This window comes from Apus apus, chromosome Z, assembly GCF_020740795.1.
Source record: "Apus apus isolate bApuApu2 chromosome Z, bApuApu2.pri.cur, whole genome shotgun sequence".
Classification (NCBI taxonomy): Eukaryota; Metazoa; Chordata; class Aves; order Apodiformes; family Apodidae; genus Apus; species Apus apus.
Window position 1 is genome coordinate 507472 of NC_067312.1, and position 24461 is coordinate 531932.

Here is a 24461-nt window from a genome sequence, read left to right on the forward strand (position 1 = left end):
ACTGCAGCTTCAGGAAGAGCTCACTGCTGCCTCCGGGCTCGGGGCTCCTGCCCGGCCCGGGTGGGCTTGGGAAGGAGCAGCCCCCGCGCCGTGGCCACTGGCCATGGGCTCTGCTGGCCCATGCATGGCTTTGCTCGGGAAGATCAACCTTCCTAGTGGGAAGATCAACCTTCCTAGTGGGAAGATCAACCCCAGAGCAGGGCCTGTGTGGATGGCAGAAGGCAGAGCCCTTTCCCAAGGGACTGGCTGATGGACAATGCCTGGATTCACCTCCAGCTCAACACAACTGCTCCAGCCACCGGAATTTGGCGTGGGGAAGGGACGTGAGATGGCATCACGTCTCCACAGGTTTTTGTCTGGCAGGAAGGCGTGAGGAAAGGCAGGAAGTGTCCGCAGCAGGGCTGGCAGGTCCCACCAGCCTTGCCTCGGGTCTCTGGTGGCAGCTGGACGTGGGTGTAGGCAGGAGAGGGCAGGTGGGACCATGAACGAGCACAAGCAAAATGCAGACCGCACAGAGAAAGAAATCTTTGGTATCTTTGGTATCATCAACACGATTAAAATTACAAATGGAAAAAGTCAGTGAGGTAGCCTCTTTGGTTCTCACTAGAAGTAGAAAGTTTTTTTCTTTTTTTTTTTTTTTTTTCCTTTTTTTCCCCCCTTTTTTCATTTGTTTTTGTTTTTTTACACACACAGAAGTTCATTCTTGGAAGCAGCTAGTTTAAGGGTTTCTCTCCTTTTGCTTGGCATGTGTTATTTTTCCCCCAGCTTAAGTTTTAAGAAGCCACAAAGTTCAGGCAAAGTATTCCAGTGTCTTTTAGTTTTGGTTTTGGTGTTTGTTTTTTCCCCTGTTGTTTCTGAATGCTCAGTTTTAGGTTGAATATTCATTATTTGTCCTCAAAACTCGCTCTGTTGTTCTGACAGAAAATCAGCTGTAGTGCTTTCAAGGTAACTCTAAATAAAAAATAAAAACTATACAAGGGCATCCTCAGATGATGAATAAGTTAAATAAATAAGTTATATTATGAAGCCTTTATGTGCCATAATAAAGGTACGTTGCACTTTCTAATCAGATGGGAAGAGATTAGCTTAAATAATTTAAACTTCGATATTTAAACAATTAAAAGAAGAAATTAAAACTAGACTCCTGTTTTATGTAACTGGTTATTTTTCTCCTGTCTGTAACAGAACCTGGCTGCTCTACGAAGCAATAATAATAACTTTTAAGTGTATTTCCTAACTCAGGCGTCGCATCTCTGATGCGCTACAACAGTAACATGGATAAATAAGCAAAATTAATCCCAAATTAATTAACATACGATTGAATTAAATAGTTACAAATAGCTAACATTGGAGCCTGATCCCACAGTCTGTATTCAGGCAAAACTCCCATTGAATTTTAAAGCTAAATTGAAACTCAATGGGATTCAGACTGAACAGAGATCTCAGGACCTACTCTAAGACTAAATTAAATAAATTACATTATTGATAGACAATATATTAGGTTAAAACCCACAAGTGTCTGGAAAAAAATAAAACCATTTTAAGCTTTGCCTTTTTAAAAAATCTAAACAATTAAAATTCCCCTTAATAAATATAAAGGAGGCCAAGTATAAAGTTTCCCTGTGTCTTAAAAATACATAGGCATTGTGAGAAGCAAGAGAAGCACTGTTAGATGTCCGAAGCTCGCACACTCCTTGCAATAATACCATGTGGTTGCCATGTCTGGCTTTGGAAGAGGAGATCCCTGTTCCCTAATGCAGGGCTGAGCGTGGTTTGCTGGTTTAGTCCTTCTCAGGTCTTTGGATTCAGCTTTTTGTGAGAGAGATCCAGAATAAAGCTATTCAACCAAAGTCATCAAGCACATTCTTTGTTCCTTCGCGGATGATTAAGCAATATCCAAGGTTTCTTGAAAGTTGAATTCATCTTGGATGTGCCCATGGTAGAAACTCCAAGCACGGGGAGGGAAGATGCTGGGATACGGTCTGTGCATTCTAGTCTTTTGTACCAGAATAAGTAAAAGGAACAAGTTACATTACACAGCTCCATAGAGTCATAAATATATGGTATATAAAGGTAACATCTATTTGAGGTTTTCAGTATGGGCAGAATAGCACAGATATCCTGCTCACGTGTCCATACAAATATCTCCACCCCCAGCAGATGCTTTTGACACTCCCAAGAGAGCTGCTACATCAAAGCCCACCAGAGTTGACAGTGAAATGGAAGACGTAACCCAGGGCCAGGAGAGATGCAGGGAGAAAAAATGCAGCAGTATTTTCAGATGTTCAGGTGAAAATGGCTGCTGACAAACATGGAGCTACCAGGGAGGGGCTGAGATTCCTGTCTCCTGGCAGAGGAGCCACAGGTGTCTTGCTGATAGTCAGGCAGTCCCAGCCCTACTAAGTGTCCTCACAGTGCCCCTGGGGGGAGGCTGTGGATCAACACTTGCAAGGCTGAGTTGAGCATTGAGGACAGGACACCTGGGGCTCCCCTCACCTGAGGTGTACTTCTCTGCCTCATGGCTGCAGGGAGGGAAGGGAGGGTGGGCTGGGTCTCATGGTGGGGTGTCATCTCCTGCAGTGGTTACATGAAATGGAGCATGAGACAAGCGACCAAAGGCCAGAACTGCCTGATGCTGCTGCAGATGGAGGGGGGACACTCTCCAAATGAGACATGTCCCATGAGGGCAATGCCATGGTCAAAATGCACATGGGGGATGGTTTGAGTGGACCCTCAGGGGTGGGAATGGGGGTGAATCTTCAGCATGACCAAGCCCCCCTCAGCTGGGCCCTGCTCCACAGCCAGCTGACTCAGAACTTCTTGCTCAAACACCCAGAAGCACTGGTACACATCAGTCCAGACCTGAACCATTTTTGGATCTTTCATCCATGTTTGATGATGAGGTTTCTTTGGATCATTCTCAAATCATGCACAATCTGTCTGGGAAATCTATGCTGAAGGATGTTGTGGTTCCCAGAGCTGGCGGCTGCTGTCAGTTTAGTTGCCATCAGGATCCTGAATTTACTTCTCTGAAACCTTTCCTGTCTGGAGCAGATGAGGCTTTTTGATTTTCTTTCTTTTTTTTTTTTTTAATGTAAAAAATGGAAGGTGACTGCAGCAGTTTCAAAAAGTAGTTAAAAAGAAGACATCACTTAAATGTAGAAATGGAGAAAAGGATACCATGGTGCTCCAGCTCTGAAGATAAATTTGGGCCTAGGGCTGCATGCCATGACTTGAACCATCACGACTTTGATTGACCAACATCATGTGTCCAATATGCCCAAACAAACCACTGAACTGCCACATGGACTGCTGAAACCTCCTTGGTTCAGGTCGGGATCTGATCCCAGTGGGCCAGGCTGTGGTGGTGCTCAGCACTTACAGTGACAGAAATGGGTACATACATATTGCAAGTTTTATCCCTGGGAAGAAAAAGAAGGGTGAAGGTTACTCAACCCATTTCATGTACAGAAGGACAAGTGCTCGAAGCTCTAGACATACAGGAGACTAGTCCACTCAACACAACAAGTCAGACTCAATGGACACATTTTTCCTATGTGGCTCTGGATAGAGGAGACGTACCAGTATAGTATCCCAACATCTTGTACTTGGAGTCCAGGCAGCTCTTGGAGAGATCCCGTGTGAGGCAGAAACAGGAAAAACATAAATAAACCCACCCTTGTGGTTGATCAAAGAAAGAGAAGTGATTACCTGTACACAGATCAATGGTGCTATACGCATTCAGTCGTGCAAGAGGAGCTAATGAACTGAAAGAAAAGCAGTGAGAATCCTCATCTTTGGTATTGTAGCTGTTGAGGTTTTGGTTGCTCTGTTCCTTGTTCTTTTGAAAAAACTGCATAGGCACAAATTAAAGACAATCTTCAACTTTAAGATGACTGAGTTGTCAAATGAAGCAGCAATCGTACTGGCTTTGCTTTGTTCTCATTCTTGTCAACCCTTTCTTTGAGATCTGCTTCCTAAAATGTCCCAGATGTCTGTCAAAACACAGTGTGTTACTCGTTTGCTTCCTGACCTGCTTCCTTACTTGGTTTGTCATTTTGGTTTGGTTTTGGGTTTTTGGTGTTTTTTTTTGTGTTTGTTTTTTTTCATTTTTATTTTATTTTTAAATGGAACAGTTTGTTGCAGGAGAAGTAGGTGCAGAAAACGTTTCTTTGGTTTCGATTAAGTAGTACATAAAAAAAGTCTCAAGTGTCTCTAAAGAGCCACGACCACCCTGGGCTGGCTGCCGGGGGCTCGGCCGGCGCCCGGGAGGGGACGTTCACTGGTGACAAGGGCGCTGCCCGCGGCGGCCGCCGGAGCTGGAGAGAGGGCTTGGAGTTTGAGAGGCTTCCCCATCGCCGAGTCACCACCCGCACTGGCAACGAGGGGAGGAAATGGCAAGTTATAAACATCTTTGGCTTGCAGTAATCCTGTCTCTTTGGTGTGCTGTGTTCCCGCCAGCCTGGGTAACTGGTGGGCGAAAGGAACTTGGGGATGCGATAGAAGGCGTATTGAAGACGTATGCGGCACATCTAAAACCATCAGTGGCATCTGAAGGGCTTGTTTCTGTTTTGTTCCTGCTTGAAAGTACCATAAAACACCGAAAAAATGAACAAAAGTGCACCCAAGGCTAAATGTGTCCCAACAACAAGGACGTTGTCGAGGAGAAACTAGATTCCCGGGAACTAAATAGGACGTATTCGTGACCCCCAAAAATATCTAGATCTTTCAAAATTTTGTGTTTGCTCCAAGTACTGTAGCAGTTCAATTGACCTCCTGAGTGTGCATCTGCATCAGGTACAACCATGGGACCTGTGACGATCTGCAGGCTGTGCTGGAGGCTCCTTCCCACCGACCAGCAGAGCGGGGCTGCGTCCCCAGCTGCCGCGGCCGCGCCCCCGGGGTCGCACCTACTTAAAGCTACTGGCTTTGTGCTTGATACTTTGAGCTCAAGTGAACTGAATTCTTCTGATCCCAGATCAAGCAATACTTGCTGATTAAATCAAACAAACTAAAACCAAAAAACAACCCACCAACAAAAACTTAAATTTGATTTTTTTTTTTTTTCTCTCCCCACCCCCCCCCAAAACACTTAACAAAACCATGCCTGAGTTTTAAAAACAGGTTCTTGGGTTCCTCAGCATCTCGGTGTCAGGCTTTGTGCTGGGTTCTGGCACGGCCAGGCTGGGCGGCGAGCGCTGGTGCGGGCTGTGGCCGCCCCGGGGCACGGGCAGGTGGCCCTGGCTGGCCATGGCTCCCTGCTGGCCGGGGCTCTCTGGGGCTCAGGAGGAACTTGCCACACAAACGACTCCCCGAGGTTTCAGACCTGCCTCGCCTGTCCTGAGCATAGTAGTGTAGAGTAGAGGTTAATTCTGAGCTTGGCCTGCCCAGGCTGACTAGAAGCCGTTGGAAGTGTCCCCTGTGACAGCCGGGCTGGGGTTTGGTTCCAGGAGGATTGTGCTTTCAGTCACCAGTGAAGGGTCCCGCTCTCCCCGCGGTGCCGCTGCCCGTCACGCCTTGGTGCAGGTGCTGGGGGCCGAGGAGGAGCCCCCGGAGCTCAGGTCGTCCTGCCACTTCTCCAGGCTGCGCCGCCGGGCGTTCATGAAGAAGTTGCTGACGGTGGTGAGCTCCAGGCCCAGCTGCTGGGAGATGGTGATCTGCATCTCTTTGGAAGGGCGCTTGTTCTCCTTGAAGATGGCAAAAAGCGTTCTGCGCTGGAGGTCTGTGAAAACCAGGCGGGATTTCTTCTGGGAGTTGTTCCGCTCCTTGCTCGGCTCTTGCTCTTTGCGTTTGCAGGCTGGGGAAGGGAAGGCAGAGACAGAGAGAAGGAGTCAGGACCCGTGTGGGACTGCCTGAAAGCCCTGCCGGGCCCAGCAGGCACAGAGACCAGCACACGCTGGGCATGGAGGCCAGCACATGGTGGGTGTGGGGCAGGCACATGGCAGGTGGGAGCTGTCACCTCCTCCAGGACCTGCAGAGCCACCGGGCAGAGCTGCTGGCTGAGCCAGCACCACTCTGGAACACGGGATCTGGGGGCTCATGGAAGAGCCCCGGGGGGGCTGTGCTGGTGTTTGTACTCGGGTCCCAAAGACCTGCATGGTTAGAAATGCTTTTGGACACTGAGCTCCTCGGCACTGGGAGAACTCCCCCCACCATCCCCAGGCAGGGCCCTCCAACTGCCTTTCTGCTTCTGGACAGCACACAACTCTGAGAGGTCCAACGCTTCCCATACAGCCACCACCAGAGGATTGTGTCGCCCTTCTGCTACCGCAGCGTTAGGATTAACCACCTGGTTTATCTGATGAAGGAAAATGCAAAGCACGTCCTTTTTTTCCCCCTCAATCACTAAGACAAAGATTAATTCTTTGAAGAAACTTCTCACGTGCTGTAGCATATAACAGCTGCAGATGACTACTTGACAACAGAACTGTGCAGACCACTATTCCACCATGGAACCCCTTGGGTACTGCACAGGACAGAGGAAATACAGCTGGAGATGGCTGCTCATGCATTTTGAATGAATCTACTCCTGCTGTGAGACACCTGGCCCTTTCTTTGGTCTGCCATTCCAAACACATGGGTAAAACAAGGTGCTGGCGATGCGCCCGTGGTCAGGGGGGACATGGGCACAACCCCATGGTGGGCAGGACACTTGGTCCAACTCCACTCCCAGCTTTGCTCTGGCAGACCCAGGACAGGCTGCTCCGCTCCCCACGTTCCTCTTCTCCAGCCCCAAAGGGTGGAGGTCTGGTCCTACCTCTCCAGCAGGTCTAACATCTGCACAGGAGTTTATTACTTTGAACACCTCAACGCAAACCACAGACAAGGCTCCCATGGCAGCAACTTCATGTGACCACAACTGGGGAAAAATCATGTTTGACAGCACAAACTGCCACTGTCCAGCTGAAACTCCTGTTTGCTCTTTTTCTCCAGGAAGAGACCTCTGTGGCTGCTTCTTAACCATTTACCGATTTATTTGTTGTTTCTCTTTGCTGCTGTCTGAAAAAGCTGCCCAAACGTCAGACTCTGCTGGGAGACAAACTCATAACTTCTGCGGTGAGACCGTTGCTTACAGCCTCGCGGAGAAACAACCAGACCACTGAGTGTGTCCCCAGCTCTACAGCTCTCTCCAAGGCTGCACTTTCATGTGGTGTCTCACAGACTACAGTGTTGAAAGGCTATGGAAAAAAGAGAAAGATGTGAGATGAAACAGTAGCAGTAGCTGCTCCTTAGGCAATGTTCCCAGCCAGCAGCTGGCTCTCCATGCATCCCTAGGTTGCATGGACACCCAGGTGGCTCCACACAGCCCTTGCTCCAGAGCCATCCAGCAGTGCCCAGGCCCACCACTGAACCATTTTCCTAGGTGCCACTTCGACACATCTTTCAAATAAGAGTGTTTGGGGGAGAAGGGCTCAAAGCTATGTGGATACATGTTCCATGGGGGCCAGCACCATCCCTCTCCTCAGGGCATCTCCCAAGGCCAAGGGCAAAGCCAGCCAGAAACCCCTGCCAGAAACCCTCAGGCCCGTCCAGCGCTGAGCCAAGCTGTGCTAATGGATCCTAAAACCCATCTGTATTAATAGCTGAGCTGTATTTATTAGCACAGAGAGAACACCAAGTACTGAAACCAATACTGCTGCTGTAGCCTACCCAGATTTAAAAATAGCCTGATAAGGCTGTCTGCACAGGGCAGCAGATAAAAAAATCCATATGTTGACATGGTTAGGTAATGTGCTGGGACAAAATAAGCAGAGGGAATTGATAAGTGGACGGGGTTTTAAGCAGCCCTCTTAAATAATTCTGCAGGTCTAGAATGTGAAATGAGAACCTGGCCCAAAAAGCAAAGCTCAGACTGTGGAAATGTCTGTAATTAACCCGGTGGCAGGATGGTGCTGGTCTGCCTGTGCTGAGCAGGGCACCCCAGGGAACCTGGCCCATCTGGCTGCGTGGAAGACTGTGCTGATCAGCTCAGCTCTGTGCATGGGGCAGTATTTCCAGGAGACTGGCAGGACACTGGGATATTTTGTTGGAGGGGCTGATCCTTGTGTTCATTCTCAGCTGCTGAATTTCAGTGGTTGCAGCAGAGCTGTCCCTGGGGGGAAGGTGAGAAGGTATGAGGAGGATGCTCCAGAGAGCCAGGTCCAAACCAGGACTGACGGGCTATGGGTGAGCACCCCAGGAGCAGTTCCCAGCACAGCTCTCCCAGAGCAGTGGCACCAGCCCAGGGCTGTGCTGGGCCTGAGGGAGAGAGAGGGGCAGCAGTGAGGATGCTCCTGCCTGGGGGTGTCAGGGTGAGCCTGTAACTGCAGCCTGGTGTCTGGGCTCTGCTCTCCGGAGGTGATGAGCCACAAGGTATCCCACGGGAAGAAATGAGGTTCCCTGACTGCACCTCCAACACCCTCTACAGGCAATGCTGTACTGCCTGTCTGAGGTGGAAAAGCAGATTTGGGGCTGGATTTGTGCACTTGATGCTTTCCTTTTCTGTGGGATCCACGTGGTGGTACCCCCAGCCCTGGGGATGTGGGGAGCACCTGCATCTTTGCTGCAGTTTCTAATAGGTTCCGGGACACTGGGAAGGGTCTAGTGTTTCCTAACATCACTAATTTATGTCCAGAGATACTCTGCGTTTTACAGTTATTGGTATCTTATAATAAATAATGCAAAGGCATGTGCTTTTCAATGCATTCAGTAAATACTTTCCTTGAACTGTTAAGTTTGCTCTTGAAAAGGCACCATAAAGGCAAATGTTGTTCCTTGACATGCATTTATCAGAAGAGAAAAATGGAGTGAGCACTCTAATAAAATAAAGTTATCATCCAGGAAACCTGCCTACAGAAAGAGAAACGTTTTAATAGTAGAGGGAAGGGAAGTAGCCATCTTGGTTCTAAGAACAACTTGATTTATTAACTGCAGCTAATACTGAACACATTCTGTGGAAGAAAATGGGTAACTGGCAAGAACTGAAAGCCATTAACTGTTGAAAAAAAAAAAATTTAAATCTTCCCTTTTCTTCCACACAGGACTAAGGACACTATAGATGGAAACAATATAGAAAGAGCTCAGAAGCAGAGGCAGTGCTGCCTCCTGTAAGGCTGGCCGAGGTGGAACCCTCCGACGGAAAGGGCATCGAGAGCGGCGCGGAGCCCTGAGACAGCAGCACGTCCCCAGGGAGGCACAGCCTGACTCCAGCCAGCAGCTGCAGCTGGGGGCCTCTTTCCAAAGGGTTGCTTTGATGCAGAATTAGGTATTGCTTAGAAATAAATAAATAATAAAAAAAATAAATGAAAAAGAGCCCCCAGAGGAGGCGTGGGGAGGCAGCAGGAGCGGAGGGGAAGGCGCCCCAGCCGCGCTCAGTGCTGATCAGGTTCCTCTCCACGAAGACAACAACTATTCAGATGTTTGCCTTTAAATATGCAAGACACCCCATTGATTTTTTATTAGCCTGTTTGCGAGCCTGAGGTTAAGCATGTGCTGAAATGTTTTGCTAGATCCTAGAGATAGCGGGAGTGGAGGCAGGCAGGTCCTTCCTGGATAACGGAAAGAAGAGCTCCAGGAACTGGGATTTACCCACTGCTCTGGGCTCCTCCACTGCTGTAGAGCCTTGCTAAGGGGCTGTCTCCCCAAATCCCCTGCACCACTAAGCTATCTCCCCAGATGAGTAAGACTGGCACTCATGTCATCCAGTGTTAGTCAGGGAAAAGCAGGACATCCCATGTCCTGGTCTCCCTGCAGCAAGGATGTGTCTCCTCGCTGTAAGAGGGTGACAGCAGGGAAGGACACAGCTTCTGCTCATGTCTGCCATGGACTCCATCCCATCCTGGGACACACCCCTCTTCTCAAAGAAAATGTGCTGCACTGACCAGCTTTCAGTACAATTCATATGGAATAAAGGACCTGATCACACATCCTGGAAGGATCCCAGCCTCACTGATCCGGGAGCTGCAGGGACTGATCTGCACAGCACTGGGTCCAGCACCTCCAACCTCTACATTTGGTTCCCTGCAGGTTCTCAAGTTAACCAACACCCTCAGAGAACCACTGCTTGCATGATGCTTTTACTCTCATGGCAAAAGTGACTTTGGGACTATAGAACAACTAGCAGATGTTAAGAAGGGGCCAAGTGCAGACCTGTATTCCTTTAATCCAGCAGCAGGTGATTCCTCTCTATTGTCCATAAGGATAAGCTGTGAATATTGATCTCCCGGATGCGGTTTCATGCGGGTGTAGTACAGTCAACTAAACCCAGTTATCTGTCTGATGGAACTAAAAAATGCTCCTCAATTTGATTTCGGAGAGAAATCAGTGCGAAGGAAATCTAATTATGCTAGTAATACTGGACACAATGAAATGACCATCAAAAGGTTTTCCAAAGGTTCAAAGTGTTTTTCTTTCGCTATGATTCACTTAAAGCAACCTCTTCTATATCTGTGTTACTACAACCTCTTAAAAACTAGGCCTCTAAAATCAATTTGATTACCCCTCTGAATTAAGTATGCACAAATGAAAGCAATTGAGATCAATACAAATTAGGTTAAGTACTCCACTGTGTACAAAATCATTATGTAACAAGAAACAATTTGAATTAAGATGCAAATAATCACATTGTCGGGGTGTGCAACCAGTGTGCCTTTGCCTCCTCACCTCCAGCTGCTGCACAGGCAGAGACCCTCCTGATTTTTGCAATCCCTGTGGCTGCCCTCTGACGGCTTTTATCTAGAAAAACAGGACATGCCCACAAAGGAGGAGTGCAGCACAAAGTCCTAATTCTGTTCTTCCAGAGAAGATCTGCTGGTACAGGACAAGATCTTTTTGCTTGCCCAAACCCACCCTCCTGTGACAGCAAGGTGTTCCCTGCACCACCATTCCTGTTTGGAGGTACAGGGATTTCTATAGTGCTCTGAGAAAGAAGCCCACAGCCCTGCTGTTTCCTGCCAGGAATGGGGCTTCTTGGTACTCAACCTGATTTTTCTCTCACAGAGGGAACACCCTCCTCTGCCTGGGTCTTGCATCCTTCAGCTTTTTGAGAAGGCAGGATGAATGGGTTTGGGGACTTGGTTCTTTTATATTTCCTTCTGGCGTGCAGCAGCTCTCAGGCTATTTGTGTCAAATCTCTTGTAAATCTGCTGGGTGGCTGAAATTGGGCTGTAAATTCTGCAGGGCCAGGGCTGCTTCCTCGGGAGCAGGGCTGCAACACCCACCTCCGAGAGGGATCGCTGACAAGGGCCTCTAAGTACTGCTGTAATATACCTCTGTCATTAATACAGAATAATAAATAATGGATGGGATAGGGCCAATTTATTGCACTCTAGGGTGAGAATGAGTGGAGCTTGGTGAGCAGGCAGTGCAGTTTCCATGTACTCCTTGTCATCACAGACCGAGGCAGCTCCTGCAAGGCAGCCCCTCCTGATTCTCTTCCATGGCCGAGGCAGGGAGCGCCCCTGGACACCCAACCTCCAGCTCCCTCCACAAACAAGCTTTACTGAGAGCTGCAAAAGGAACAGACCCAGGCTCTGAGAGATTTATATTTCAGAGTTATTCACGAGCTCATCAGGTCTCCTTGCCAGCAGCTGGGGGATGTCCAAGCTCTCCCACGGCTGGGATCCCCACCTGGTGTGGCACAAGCCCACGCCACAGCCTTGCTGAGGGGCAGGCACTGGTGGGATCTTCCACCTCCCCCCAGACTCCTGTTTTGACAACAAGGGGTACAACTACCCACAGTCACCTGTGGGACCACTGGTCCTGGCTGCAGGGACACACCAGGTAGCCCACAGGGTACCAGTGATGTGCAGAGGAGCTGTGGGGCTGCAGGGACAGACAGACACCCTGTGGACTACATCAGCCTCACCCAGGTGCCCAAACCCCTTGGGACTGTTCTAGGCCCCCGCTGCTTTTGGAAGCACAAGTTGACAGAAACTGCAGAAGCACCAGCATTTAAACACCTGATAGTGACAAGCTGTGCCCCCCAACTGCAGGGTGACACCCCCTCCCTGGCACCTCCAGCTCTGGCCACAGCTGAGCTGCCCAGACACTCCATCCAGGCACAGCAGAACCAGGATCCTTCACACCACACTCTGTGAGTCCTTCACTGCTAACGCCGGAGAGATTTATGTTTCCTCTTGTTCTGGAGATTCTCCCTTTTGAATCCCAAAATAGTTTCCAGCTGAATTATAACACTTTTCTGTAACAAGGATTTATATTCCTCCCATCAGTGCACAGAGCTGAAACCAGATCTTCCCCTGCCTGTTGCAGCAGCTCCTGCAAGTGATGCGCCAGCACATCCCCTTGAGTACCAGAACACAGATATGATCTTCTCCCTGTGGAGAAAGGGAAGTGCTCTGGGCACCTTTTCCAATAACAAACTGGGAATTTTAAGTTGAGGTAGGTAAGGAAGCACTGAATAGGAGTCTGAAGTCTTACAGTGGGTTAGAATTGGAAATCTCTTGCCTCCTTTTTTGCTGCCGATTACAAGTAGCAGCTTTCCCATAGCCATGGTGCTTTGACACCCTCCTTTGCTGTGACTCTCTCCTGGCACCTTACACCAGGCAGAGTTGTGAGCTGAATCCCATGGGAAGTAAGGATCTCCTCAGTTCTTGCTGTGTGCCTGCAGACCCAGCTTGTTTTCAGAAATTCTGACTCATGGGGGAAGGCAGGAAATGATTATTTCCTTTTAATGGCTGCCACTGATAGGGGGCAATTATGGAGGAGAGGAGAGGACAGGAGCAAAGCTCTGCTGAGACTCCCCTGGGAAAACCAGCCCTGTGTTGCTCTCCCAGCTCTCCAAGCTCTCCCTGAGCTCAGCCAACGAGTGCTGAACACAGAAGGCAGGAGCAGGCCTGGCAGGAGCCGTGTCCTTTGCTGCAAAGCCAGGTTCCCAGCTCCTCCTGCCCAGAGCTGTACCCAAGCACAGCTCCAGCAGGAGAGGGGCATGCCCACCCTCCCCGAGCACAGCAAGGCAGTGAGCTCCCTTGGGCAGAGGGGATGGGGTGTCCTGCCTCCACAGAGACACCAGACATGGTCAGGGCTGGGTGGGAGAGGGGAGCCAAGATGCTGCACCCTGGCAGGACCCAGGAACAATGGAGGGGAGATTTGGCACTACAGATGCCAGAAGGACAGGGGAAAAGCTTTGGAAGTTTACACCTAACCTGTGTGAGGCTCTTCAGGTTGGGAGCCTGTGGTGGGGGCTGACATGGGGCCACGGGTCCTTGCCAGCAACAGCTGGAGGGAAGATGCTGCTGCTGTGAGAGTGGCTGCTGAGGGAAGCAGCAGTGTCCTCACCTGAGGTAAGAACGAGTGGGCATGGTGAGAACAGAGAAGGAAAACAGAGGAGAAGCTGTATGGGAAGCTCTCTGAGGAAGACTTCCTCATGCCCTTCCTTTCTCTTCTTCAGCTGCGAGCTGCTTGCCAAAGCTTAATGCCTCAGCACAGGCCCCCGTTCCGTTCTTAAATGCCCATTATGACAAGATGAGATCTGCTGGAAAATCACCACTACTCATAAATATGTTCCCTGCTTACTTAGAGATATTTTGGTCTCAGAGACAATTTGTGTTTTGGGACACTGCCAGCCTCTACCGCTTGTCTAATAATTCCTTTGTGTAGCATTACCAGAGGCTCGAGTCCCCTTTTTTCACAATGGAGTAGTTTGATTTTATAGCTCAAAAACCCCTAAACAACCCCAAAACACTCTGATTCCTTTTCAGATTGCATTTCTATCTGCCATCAGCAAGCTGCCTGGTTGATCTTATCACTGAACCCATTTGAGATTTGGCCTATTTTGTATGATTTCTGTGTACAAAAATCCTCTATAAATCAGAGAGCCTTTTATGCAAAAGTCTGCAAGATTGATAGAGCTGGATACAAAATCTTTTACCTTGGAAGAAGAGATGTATTATCTGTCCCATTGGACAGAATGCTTTCTCTGCATATTCATCTCCAAAGTATGATAGGGCTTTTTCTAGAGCAGACAAGAGACAAGACAGGAGTCTCAAATACAAACAGATTGTTATCAGAAGAAAGGGAGTATTTTTTTTTTTTTCCTGTGTCTAGTGGGGATAGGATGAGAAGCTAAGGATTTAAAAGACAAAAAGGGAGATTAAGGCTAGTCATTAAGGATTTTTTTGTACCTGTAAGCCCTGGAAGAGATTGCCTAAGTAGCCTTCGAAATCCCCATCACTGGAGATCCTTGAAGAATGGGGCAGACTGTCAGGACAAGGGATGTCTCAAGCCCTTTTCAGCCCTGCTTTCCCTGCTGGATTAGTTCTCCCTACACCTTCAGAGCCCTGCTTCCACTATGAGGCAGCCACAGGGGAGCTCCTCTGATGCGGGGAGCCTGCTACTTCCAGTGCTTGGAGATTCAGAACAGTTGTGTTGGGTGACTGGCAAGAAGGTTGGCACCTCTGAGTAATGGCTAATTGGAAGGGATGAAAAAGCTACTTGCAGCTGGTGGGTGGCAGGAACACCTAGGACAAGATTTTGTGAATCATACAAGGGAGGAGTGCTAAGGATGAGCAACCAGAGCCATGGTGCAGAAAAAAGAAACATAAAGTCTGTGTCAAAATGCCCCTATAAAGAGAGAGAGGGAAGAAACAGCATCAGTTTCTGGAAAATAATCCTTTTGGCAAAAATGTTCTCTCCTTCATGTGTTCCTTGCCACAAATATATTCTAAGTTTTCAGATACATAAGAATATTTGAGTTCAGGGTATTTCAGATCAAATGGTGATGGCCAAGAGATACTGGCAAAAAAGCAAGATGCTGAAAAAAAATCTGCTAAGGAACTAGTGAGGAAGAGATCAGAAGAGCTCAGCACGGGTAACACATATTGATGGGTCAGTTGTCTCTCCAAAACAGTAAAGGAAAAAAAAAAAAAAAAAAGAAAATGCATTTAATGAAAAATGTGGTCAGATTATCAACCAGTCAAGGAACTGAGAAAAACAGGTTGCTTAACAAAAATGGTATTCAGATTTCTGCAGGGCAGAAATGCCCTCAGCAGTAATGTGAAACACAAAGATAGGGCAGGATATCATTTCAGAAAGTTGGTACGTGAGAAATATAGTTTATCACCCAGCAGCACAATTTACCGCTCGGATGGTTCAAACACAACCACTAATCTATATCCGAAGAGAGGACTAATATTTCAAGCCACTAAGCACCTCTCAAAGCATCTTTATGCACCTGTATATTTAGTGCAAGACTAAGAAGTAGTTTTACATGTACAGACAAACGCACTTGATAGAGACGTTTCGTGCCTGAATTGTCAGCGGGACCCGCCGGCGGCCTCAGAGCGGGGAGCGCGGGGGAGGGCACGGGGGGCTGCTCCCAACCCAGAGGGGCTGCAGGGTGGGCGGCTGCGGGGGGTCCCGCTAGGCTGGGGGTCACTGCCCCGCTCCCCTCCCCGCCCGCCCGGGGTGACACGTCCCGCACCCCGCTCCGCGCCGCTGTCCGTGGTGCTGACGGCTCCGCCCGCCGCGCCGCTCCCGCACCCGGGGTCCCGGGGCGCGCCCTCGAGCACAGCTCCCCGAAACCCGGTGCTCCGAGCCCGGAGGTTGGCACGGCCCCGGCTGACCGGGCGGCCGCCACGGGGACAGCGCAGGGCACCGAGCGGCAGGGCTCTGCTGGGAGAGGGATGGAGACCCCCGGGGAGAGATGGAGACCCTCGGCAGCCGCCGCTGCCCCTCGGCCGAGGACAGGCCGAAAGCCCCCCAGGGATGACAGCGCCGGCCCCCTCGGAGCGCGCTGGGATCGAGGGGATACAGACACGGCGAGGTCACTGCGCCTGTTTTGCCCAAATGAATCATTGATGGTGTTTTGGTACAAAAATGTTTAATCATCAATAACGTGATTCAGCAATCGGGAAATGTAAACAACAGTGCGAGCGCCTCGCCGATGGGCCGGGAGGAGGAGCGCAGACCCCGGCAGGGTGCGGGCTCGCCCGGCCGTGCCCTGCTGGCCCAGGAGCCCCGGGCCGGCAATGGTTTCGGTGGGGCTACGGCAGGGACCGGGGGACTTGCCCCTGCCCTGGCAGCAGCTCCGCACCGGCGGCGGGTTGGAGACACCGGCGTAACCAGCCCGCGATCAGAAAGGCGCTTCCCGCACCCCAGGGGCTTCACCCGCATCCCAGGAGCCGCCTGAGCCCGGCGGCTGGCGGGGCAGAACGGCCCGGGGTTATGTTAGTGACATTTCTCCCGAGTTTGCCTGGTAGGGGCTAGCGAGAATGGCCCGGGGTTCAGCGCTTAGCCCAGGACGTGGCTCCCCGTCCAACGAGCCCGTCCCGCAGCTGAACCCTGCCCTCTGAACTCACCGCCCAGGGACACACACTGACTCACCTACCGAGCAATAGTATTTTTCACCCCGGCAGAAATTTAGGGGCTGCCCGACGGGGCCGCAGCCAGGCATTGCTGCACCCAAACATTGCTGCACCCAGACGTGCCCGCGGGCGAGGGGGAGGAGAGAGGGCAGGCTCCTGCCCGGAGCCCCGAAGCCCCCCACCCCGAGGGGCAGCCCCAGGGTCCTGAGGGGGAACTCCAGCCCGATTAGGGGACGGGGTGCCGAGGGTGATGGTGCCGTCGAGGCAGACCCGGGAGGCCGCGAGGTTTCTCGGGTTTCGTTTTGCTCTGCGGGAAAAGCGCTTCCCGAAGCCCGGGGCAGCCCCCCAGAAGCCCCGTCCCGGCTCCAGCCGTCCCGGGGGGGAGGCCCGATGTCCCAGGGAGAGCACTCGTCGCTTCCCCCGCCTGCACGGTCACAACAAAACGAGGTTTTACTTTCGGATCTCCCAAGCACGCATCGAACTGCCTGTTCCCACCGTGAGCTACCCGCAGCTCTGCACCCAGCAGTGCAGCACCGACACGGCTGAGCACCGTCCCCCGGCCTGGGGGTCTTTAAAAGACCCCCAAGAAGAGATAAAATAAGAAAAGAATATAATATTACTATGTATCTTTTATAATAAGAAGAAATAACAAGCACACCCCACCGCTATGACTCCCGCAAGGAGAGGGAGGAGGATTTCCCTCAAGGGACAGCAGATTTTCATCCCGCTTGGGAAAACTGACAGGAGTGCAGGGCAAACTGGCCGGTTTTCAGAAATTCGAAATACTTTTGGCTTATGCCCCTTGCTCAGAGGGATTTAAGCCGGTGAGTAAAGGGTAAGAAGGAAGCACCGAGCCAACGAGGCTGCATATTCACACGTGGTAATAAAAAAAAAATAAATCGATTTTTCCAAAGGGAACAGTAATTTGCAAAGGTCTTTCCCACTCCACGGGGAACCCGTGGCCACTCAGCGACTGCCCTCTCCCCAGACTTTACTCCTGGATGCAAAGGCATTCAGGGGGAACCGGGAAAGTGACGATCCAGAATTATATACGCATCTCTCCATGTGTACAGCAGAAAATAATACAATTTCTGATTTTATGCCCTATATGTATGGTTCTGTGGGGAACCCCCACCCGGGACTGGTGCTGGGAAGGAAAAGCACCAGCAGCGTTACTGGAAATGAGCCGGCTCAGGTTCCAGATCAATGAAAACTGGGTCCACGCGTTTATGCTCCTGTTGCCAGCATTAATGCTCTTTTAATCTTCTAAACATTATCTGCATCGATTTCCCTCTAGATACGCGTTTGTTTGAGATGGCGACACCACCTCGTGCTCCGACAAAAAACAAACCCAAACTCTTTCAGATCCCCCGATGCTCCTCCTCTGCAGACAAACCTCGGGACCTTCCTCTGGCTGCAGACACGGGACTGGCTACGCGGGGGGTGCTGGAAAGGGCGGGAGGAGTTTGCAGCCGCTGTCAGAGCCCAGATCAGGTCCCTGCCCCGGATCCTCCTCCTCCCGTCCCGGCCGAGGCGCTGGAAGGGGCGGCAGCGCGGGCAGGGCACGGTGGTCCCGCACCCTCCCCTTGGGACAGCCCCAGCATCCTCCAAAGGGCTTTTGGAGACCCCGGGCCGCCGGCTGCTTAACCCACAGGGGTTAAAGAGGGGGGACGGGCAGGGATTACGGGCATGAATAATTCATGGCTCCTCGCCCCCCTGCTCTGCCGCATGCAGGGACCCCCTGCGCCCACCTCCCCGCCACGGGGGCGAGCATCCCACCGCCTCTGGTCAGGAGAGGGACAGCGCACGGCCAGAGACCCGCACACACTTGTGGCAGAGGAAACCAAGCCCGTGGGGTGCTGTCGGCGCGGGAGGGTGCGGGTCGGGGTGCGGGCCGCCCCCCGGCAGGCCCCAAGCTGCCGCAGGGAGCGGGGGGGCCGAGGGTCGCGCCCCCTCTCCCCAAACCGCATTGTTCCCCCCCCTGTCTCCGCCGGAGACAAAGAAGGGGCGAGCGCCCACCGCGGGCCCCTGAGCCTCCTCCTCGCCCCCGTTACTTGGCGGGCTGGATGATGCGCGCAACTCCCGCCGCACCAGCGCGGCAGGAACGGCGCGGTGCCACCGCGGGGAGGAAGGGCCACCGGGAGGGTCCAAGGCCGGCACAGAACCCCCGTCACTCCTCCATGTGCGCCCCGGAGCGAGGGACAGCCCCAGGGACAGCCCGCTGGCACCTGCCTCCCGCTAATCGTCAACGCATATTAATCCTGATTAATCTGTCCAGGTTGGAATCACCCGAAATAACAGAGCGGGACTTGGGGGGACAAACATCCGCGGGTGGGCAGCTCGCTGTCACGGCACGCGTGTCTATCCGTGTCACAGCGTCTGTCCCCGCGTGTCACCGCGCAGCCCCCGTGAAGCAGGTGCAAGCACCCGGAGGAGCAGTTCCCGGGGGGGGAAGGGGGCTGCAGGCGGTGTGTGTGACCCTGGCCGCAGCCCCCCTTTACCTCAGGACCGCTTCTGTCCCCCCCCGCGGGGCTGGGGGGCTGCACGCACCGGCGCCCCGCTCCTCCCCCCCCCCCCCCCCGGCACAGGAGGGAGCCCCGCCGGGCCCGCACCCCGCGACCCCCCGGGTCCCCGTCCCCGAGGCGGGCGCTGCGGGGGTCTCCGCCGCCCGCCCCCCCCGCGCCCGCAGAACAATGGGGGCTGCGGCGCCCCGCGAGCCCGCCAGGGGGCGCCGGCGCGCGCTCCGCGGGACAATGCGGCCGGGGCTGCGCGGGGCTGCGCCCCCCCCCGGGACCCCCCGGCCGCCCCGCTCCGCTCCGCCCGGCCCCGCCTGCCCCGGGGGCGCGGGCCCCGGCCGCCTGCGCTGCGCCCGGCAGCGCCGCCAGGGCTGCTCGCTGGGGGCGCGGAGCGGGGCGCGGAGCGGGGCGCCCTTCAGCACCCGGCCGGGGAGAGCGGCCACGGCCCCACCGCCCGGCTGCCGCCAGCGGGGGCTCCGGGCCGGCCACCGCCGGGCGCCCCTGGGGCAGCGCGGAGCCCCGCCGCGCCCCGGGCTCCCTCCGGCGCTGGGGTGGGAGGGGGACAGGCCGGCTCCAAGCCCCTTGTCCCTGCACACGGAGCGCGGAAAGGAGAGGCCGCCGTCCCGGCCCGGTACCGGCAGGAAGCGCCCCGCGGAGCCGCGGCTGCGCTGGGCTCCCGCAGGATCGCGCTCGGCTCCCGCTCCACGCCGGCCTCCCGCGGGCGCCGGGCAGCACCCACCTGCCAGCCGCAGGGCCGACATCCTCTGGAACTCCGGCTCCTGCAGCCACTTCCACATCCTCCGGAAGGTCTCCCGGCCGGACTTGAGTTTACTCCAAGGCTTAGGGTTCCGCAGCAAGTCCGAGAGGGTCCCCTGAGAGCGGCACAGCACCCGCTGGGCGAAGATGGCCTGCGGGATGCTGTAGCGCTTCAGCTCCGCCGTGATCCTTTGTGCCACTTCTTTGGTGTTGATCTCCTCCAGCTGCCCCGAGCTGCTCACCTGCGAGCCGGAGGAGGAGGGCGGCCGCTCCCGGCCGGCGGGCAGCGCGGGGCCGTGGGGCGGCGGGTGGCCGGGGTGCGCGGGGGGGTGCATGCCGTTCAGGTGGGGCATCATGGCGGGGGGTGTCCCCAGCCCCCGGGAGAGGTGCTGGTCCCCCCGCGCCAGCATGGCCGCGTGGGCGTCGAAGTTGGGGCTGAGCATCTTCTCGTGGCCGGGCGGCCCGTAGCCGTGGAGGCCCTGCTGGGCGTTGTGGAGGGGGCCCAGCCCGTTGCCCAGCGGCGAGAGGCTCTGCCCCATGCCGGGCATCTCCTTGTAGGGCCCGTAGAGGTTGTTGACCGCGGGCAGCCCGCGCTCGTCCCGCATGAGGGCGAAGCTGCCGCTGACGTTGCCCGAGAGGCGCTGGTGGTGGTGGTGGTGGGCGTGCGGGTGGGCGTGCGGGTGGTGGAACTTGTCGGAGACGGTGGAGATGGGCGGCAGGGGCTGGAGTGGCGTCAGGGTGGTGTAGGTGCTGCTCATGCCCATGCCGGGCGGCGAGGACTCGCAGGGCATGCTCATGGCGTGGTGCAGCGGGATGGAGAGCTCGGGCCGGTACTCGGCGGCGCCGTCCAGCAGCGAGGCCATGCTGGACACCATGGCCGGCCGGGCGGCGGCGGGGGCCAGCTCCTGGTGCGGCGGCGGCGGCGGGGGGGGCACCCGGAGCGGCCCGGCGCTGCGGCCGCCGTGGTGGGGGCTGGGGCTGCCCATCAGCTCCGGCTCATGGCCGGCCGCCCCGTGCAGGCTGCCCAGCGGCTCCATCGCCATCTCGGGGTTCATGGCGCAGGCACCCGGCTCCCCGGCGAGGCATCGACGGGCGCTGCGGCCGCTTCTCACTCACTCATGGGGGCGGCGGCGGCGGCAGCGGCGGCAGCAGCAGCAGCACCGCGGCCCCGGCCCCGGGCCGCCCGCCCCGCTCCGCTCCGCTCCGCTCCGCCGGCCCCGCGGGCAGCGGCCGCTCAGCCGGGCCCGCGCCGGCCCCGCGCCATGTCCGCCCCCTCGCCGCCGCCGCCGCCGTCTGCGGGCGGCCGGAGCTGTCCGGGGCCGCGCCCGCGGGGCCGGGCCTGCGCCGTGACGGGCGGCGGCGGCCGCCAATGGCGGCGGGGCGGGGCGGCGGGCCCGGCCCTTAAAGATGCCGCGGCCCTTTGTAGCCGCGCTGGGGGCTGCTCGGCACCGGCGCCGGACCGGGCTCCGCAGGCAGCGCCGCGCCGGGGACCCCTCTCCGCGACAGCGGCTCGGCTGAGCCCGGGCAACCGCCTGCCCCGCGGGCCTCGCCAGCCCCCCAAGTTCCGGCGTCCTCTCGGGTCTCCGCAGCCCCCCAGGTCCCCCAGCAGGTGCCTCAGCCGCGCTCCAGCCCCCGGCTCTCCCGGGCGGGCGGCGATCCCGCTCGGCGATCCCGCTCGGCCCGCCGTGCCAGCGCTGCCCGCCGTGCGGGGCGGCCGCGCGGGTGTCCCCTTGCTGCCCCGACCCCTTCGTCCCGCTCGGCTGCCCGGGGGGCGAGCAGGGGGCCCGGCTTCTCGGCCCTGCCGGGAGGCGGCCGGGGGCTGCTCCGGTGCCTGGCGGAGCTCGGGGTCGGCCCGGGCACGACGGCCCCGGCTCCTCGGGACGCACGGATGGGGGGACACAGGCGGGCAGGCATCGGAGAAGCAGGTGGGCAGCCAAGGAGGTGGGCAGGGGGCACAGGAGCCCCCGGCGCAGAGCTGGCAAGCGAGGACCTGCCCGATCTGGCCACCCCATGGCAGGACACCCATGTCAAGACGTGTCGGTGCTGTGTCGGGACATGTCAGGCTGGGCCGTGCCGGTCTCTGCCACACTGTGCCAGGCCGTGCCAGAACAAGCAGCCGCTCTCACCCCCCGCCCTTTAATCAGTAACGCAGCGACGGCAGCTCCGGGCAGCCGCGTCCTTGGGTTTGTGTCATCCTTATCTCGGGCCCCGATAACCATCTCTACGTTTGCAAAGGTCCCACCCCCACCGTCTCTTCCAAAGGGGGGAAAACGAAGGGAAATGTCACCTTTTTGATAGGGTCGGCGAGAGTTCAGCTTGGGTTGGGCACTGGGGAGTAGAATTCTGAAAAGGGCCGAGGGGGAGAGGTGTGGGGGGGGGGGCAGGCCGTGGGGAGGCAGCGTGCTGAGCCAGCCCGCTGGGGCCCGGGGACAGGCAGGGGTGGTGCTGGGCATCCCTCTGCTTTGGCACATGCAGAAATGCAGTGGGGCTGGTAAAGAAATGCAGCTGGCGAGTGAAAATGGCTGAGTCCAGTAAAAAAATGGCTGTACTTTATGTTCTTCTGAGGGGAGACTCCAAGCATTACCAGGCCTCTCTCCAGGGCACCCGGAGTCTCTTCACAGACAGTTTGCTTGCAAGGGCATCCACTTTCCCCACAAATTTCCACTATGGATCCCAAAGGCTGACGATCCGTTTTCCTCCACACTGCCATGTCCGTGCATCTCTGGAGCTCACAGTGTTTTCCAAGCTGCTTTTCAGCACTAACCAAGTGGGTATAAAATGAAGCTCCCCCCACCTCAGCTACTCCTGCTGTTGTCAGCCTGTGGTGGAGGAGAAGAAAGGAAGGAAGAAGAAAAAGAAAGCCCTGGCGTGAGGTGCCTTTGTTCAGGACAAGTTATGCGTGAAATCTTTTTGTCCTTCCTAAAGGAAGGCAAAAGTTGCAGTTGGTTTGGACAAGTGCTGCCTGCTGGAGATGGAGGTGCCAGGAAAGGCAGGTTGGGAGGGAAGTGGATGGGCAGACCATGATGGGAGCCAGGTGCTGGTGTCCTCTTCCTCCTTTGCCTTCTTGTCCTCCTTTTCCTGCCTTTCATTTTTTCTCTTTCGCCTTCCCGTTTCCACTTCCCTTTGGCTTTCCCAGAAGAGCTGAGGTTGGAAAGCACCTCTGCAGAGCAGGCACTCCAACCCCTGCTCAAACCGTGCCACACAATGTGAGCTGGTGGCAGGACATGCTTTTTTAGATACTGAACTCTGTCCCCTCCCGCCGTTCCTGGGAACTGCCGGTACTCTCTTGCAGAGTGTGAACCATTACCTAGAAATTCAGATTTATTATACTTTGAATTTTAGCTCCATACGTTTGCAATGATCTTCTAACGTGCTTTGTAATTTAAATGAAATACAAGTTTTGTCGGACAAAACCCAGACTGCCCTGTTTTACCGGGTTGTGTATTGATCCTGTTTTCTGTCCCAAAGCCAGCTGCATCCAGGTCTCCCAGAAGGCACCTTGCTCCCCTTTGTGTTGATTGGGAGGTGCTTGGCTCTCGTGGGGTCTGTGCCAGTGGGCATGAGACTTGGAACTTCCATGGTTCCAGCTGGAACCATGAGATTTGAGGCTAATTTGGCGCTTTATGGCAATTACAGGTGTATATATGTCACTTGATGTTGGGGATTATCACACTTTCTGAGCCTGAGTCTCCCCATCTCTGAGATGAAGATAACAAAACTGAGCTCCTGTGTGAAGCATTTTGAGTGGAACCTGGCAGCTGCCCTGTGCCAGTTGCTATTACTGCAGTTATTAATTGCTGGGTGTGTTTTGACTGCCTTTAGCTGAATTTATCTGGGTAAAGTACTGCAGAGTTCTCTCTCCTGAAGCTGAAAACGTCAAGGCCCCACTGGTGATGTGGCTTATCCCAGCTTCTCTCTGGGGGCTGAAGAGGGGCTGGCAAGCTGCTGGCTGCTTCTGGCCAACAGGCAGGAACAACCAGCTCTGCAAATTTCCTGTCCCAGCAGATGGGACAGAAACTCCATTTTCCAGCAGGAGAGAGCAGAGCTGCTGAGGGCCTGAGGCTGGCATGGGGGTCTGCAGACAGAGGGGGCATTTGCCAGCAGCTTCCTAGGGCTGGACTGCACTGGTCAGTTCCCTCAATTTCGCTCCCTTCCAGTTAGCAGAGGAAAGATGAGAAACTGATTATTTTCTTTTCTGACAAAATGGTATTTTCAAAATTCAGGAGATAAGGCCTGACTCTGACCTGTTCTTTTTAAGCCTGCACCTGATTATTGTGTCCCGTGATGATGTTATGTCGCACGTGGCAGTGTCTAATTCCAGTGTCTTGCCAAATTGATGTCAAAACCTTCCGGGTAATCAACCCACAGAGGTGTAAATACCAGCACCCCGTGCAGCCATAGCCAGCATGGCAGGTCCATCCCGGTGCTCATCCTCTGCCTCCCACCTGGCAGCTGCTGGATGCCCATGGAGGGTGCCCAGGGGGACAGGGTGAGGGAGAGCTCTGCCCTTTGCCCGGTGGTGCCTCCTGCTCCCGCACCTGCCGCGGGGCTCCCTGAGGCCCCTGCACCCCTCAGACTGTCCCCTGAGCCATGGAGGGTGCCGGGGTGTCCTGTGGCCGCCGTGCCTAACACCCCCTGCCGCGGGGGTGCGGCTGTCAGCCGGCGTGGGGCAGCCGCGCCGGGCGGCTGATGCTTCCAGCCCAACGAGCTTTGGCTTCCCAGCGGGAAGCGGCGTTCCCTGCCTGCATGGCTGCCTTCACCAGAGGCTTTCCCTGGCTCCTGGGGGAGGGAGGAGGGAGGCTTCTTTGTTAGGTTTCCTTCTTCACCCCGCCTGCAGCCAGGGCTCCCCGAGCCGTTCCTGGGTGCCCTCGCTTCCCCTGGGCCGGGC

The 24461-nt window shown here is 55.0% G+C and overlaps 1 protein-coding gene across 3 annotated transcripts; it reads right to left on the minus strand.

Annotated features, from left to right (window-relative positions):
* Nucleotides 1-501: 501 nt before the first annotated feature.
* On the minus strand, nt 502-20840 carry ONECUT2 (one cut homeobox 2). Of its 3 annotated transcripts, none has more exons than XR_007891851.1 (3): nt 19557-20840; nt 3712-5797; nt 502-1996 (listed from the first exon to the last, which is right to left on the minus strand). XR_007891851.1 is itself a non-coding variant. In XM_051643114.1 (2 exons), exons 1-2 carry the CDS (start codon nt 20626-20628, stop codon nt 5511-5513), a joined length of 1359 nt encoding a protein of 452 aa, XP_051499074.1. In that variant the 5' UTR covers nt 20629-20840; the 3' UTR covers nt 502-5510. The 3 variants fall into 3 exon arrangements, 1 of the variants encoding a protein (XP_051499074.1); XR_007891850.1 differs by having other exon boundaries at nt 502-3422; XM_051643114.1 differs by having other exon boundaries at nt 502-5797.
* Between the last annotated feature and the right edge of the window lie 3621 nt (nt 20841-24461).

Excerpts from the sequence above, each read along its gene's own strand:
- ONECUT2 (XM_051643114.1), bottom strand. The coding sequence starts at position 20,628 with ATGAACCCCGAGATGGCGATGGAGCCGCTGGGCAGCCTGCACGGGGCG. Across the intron at positions 5,798-19,556 it reads GTCGGCCCTGCGGCTGGCAG|CCTGCAAACGCAAAGAGCAA; the intron begins GTGGGTGCTGCC and ends TCCCTTCCCCAG.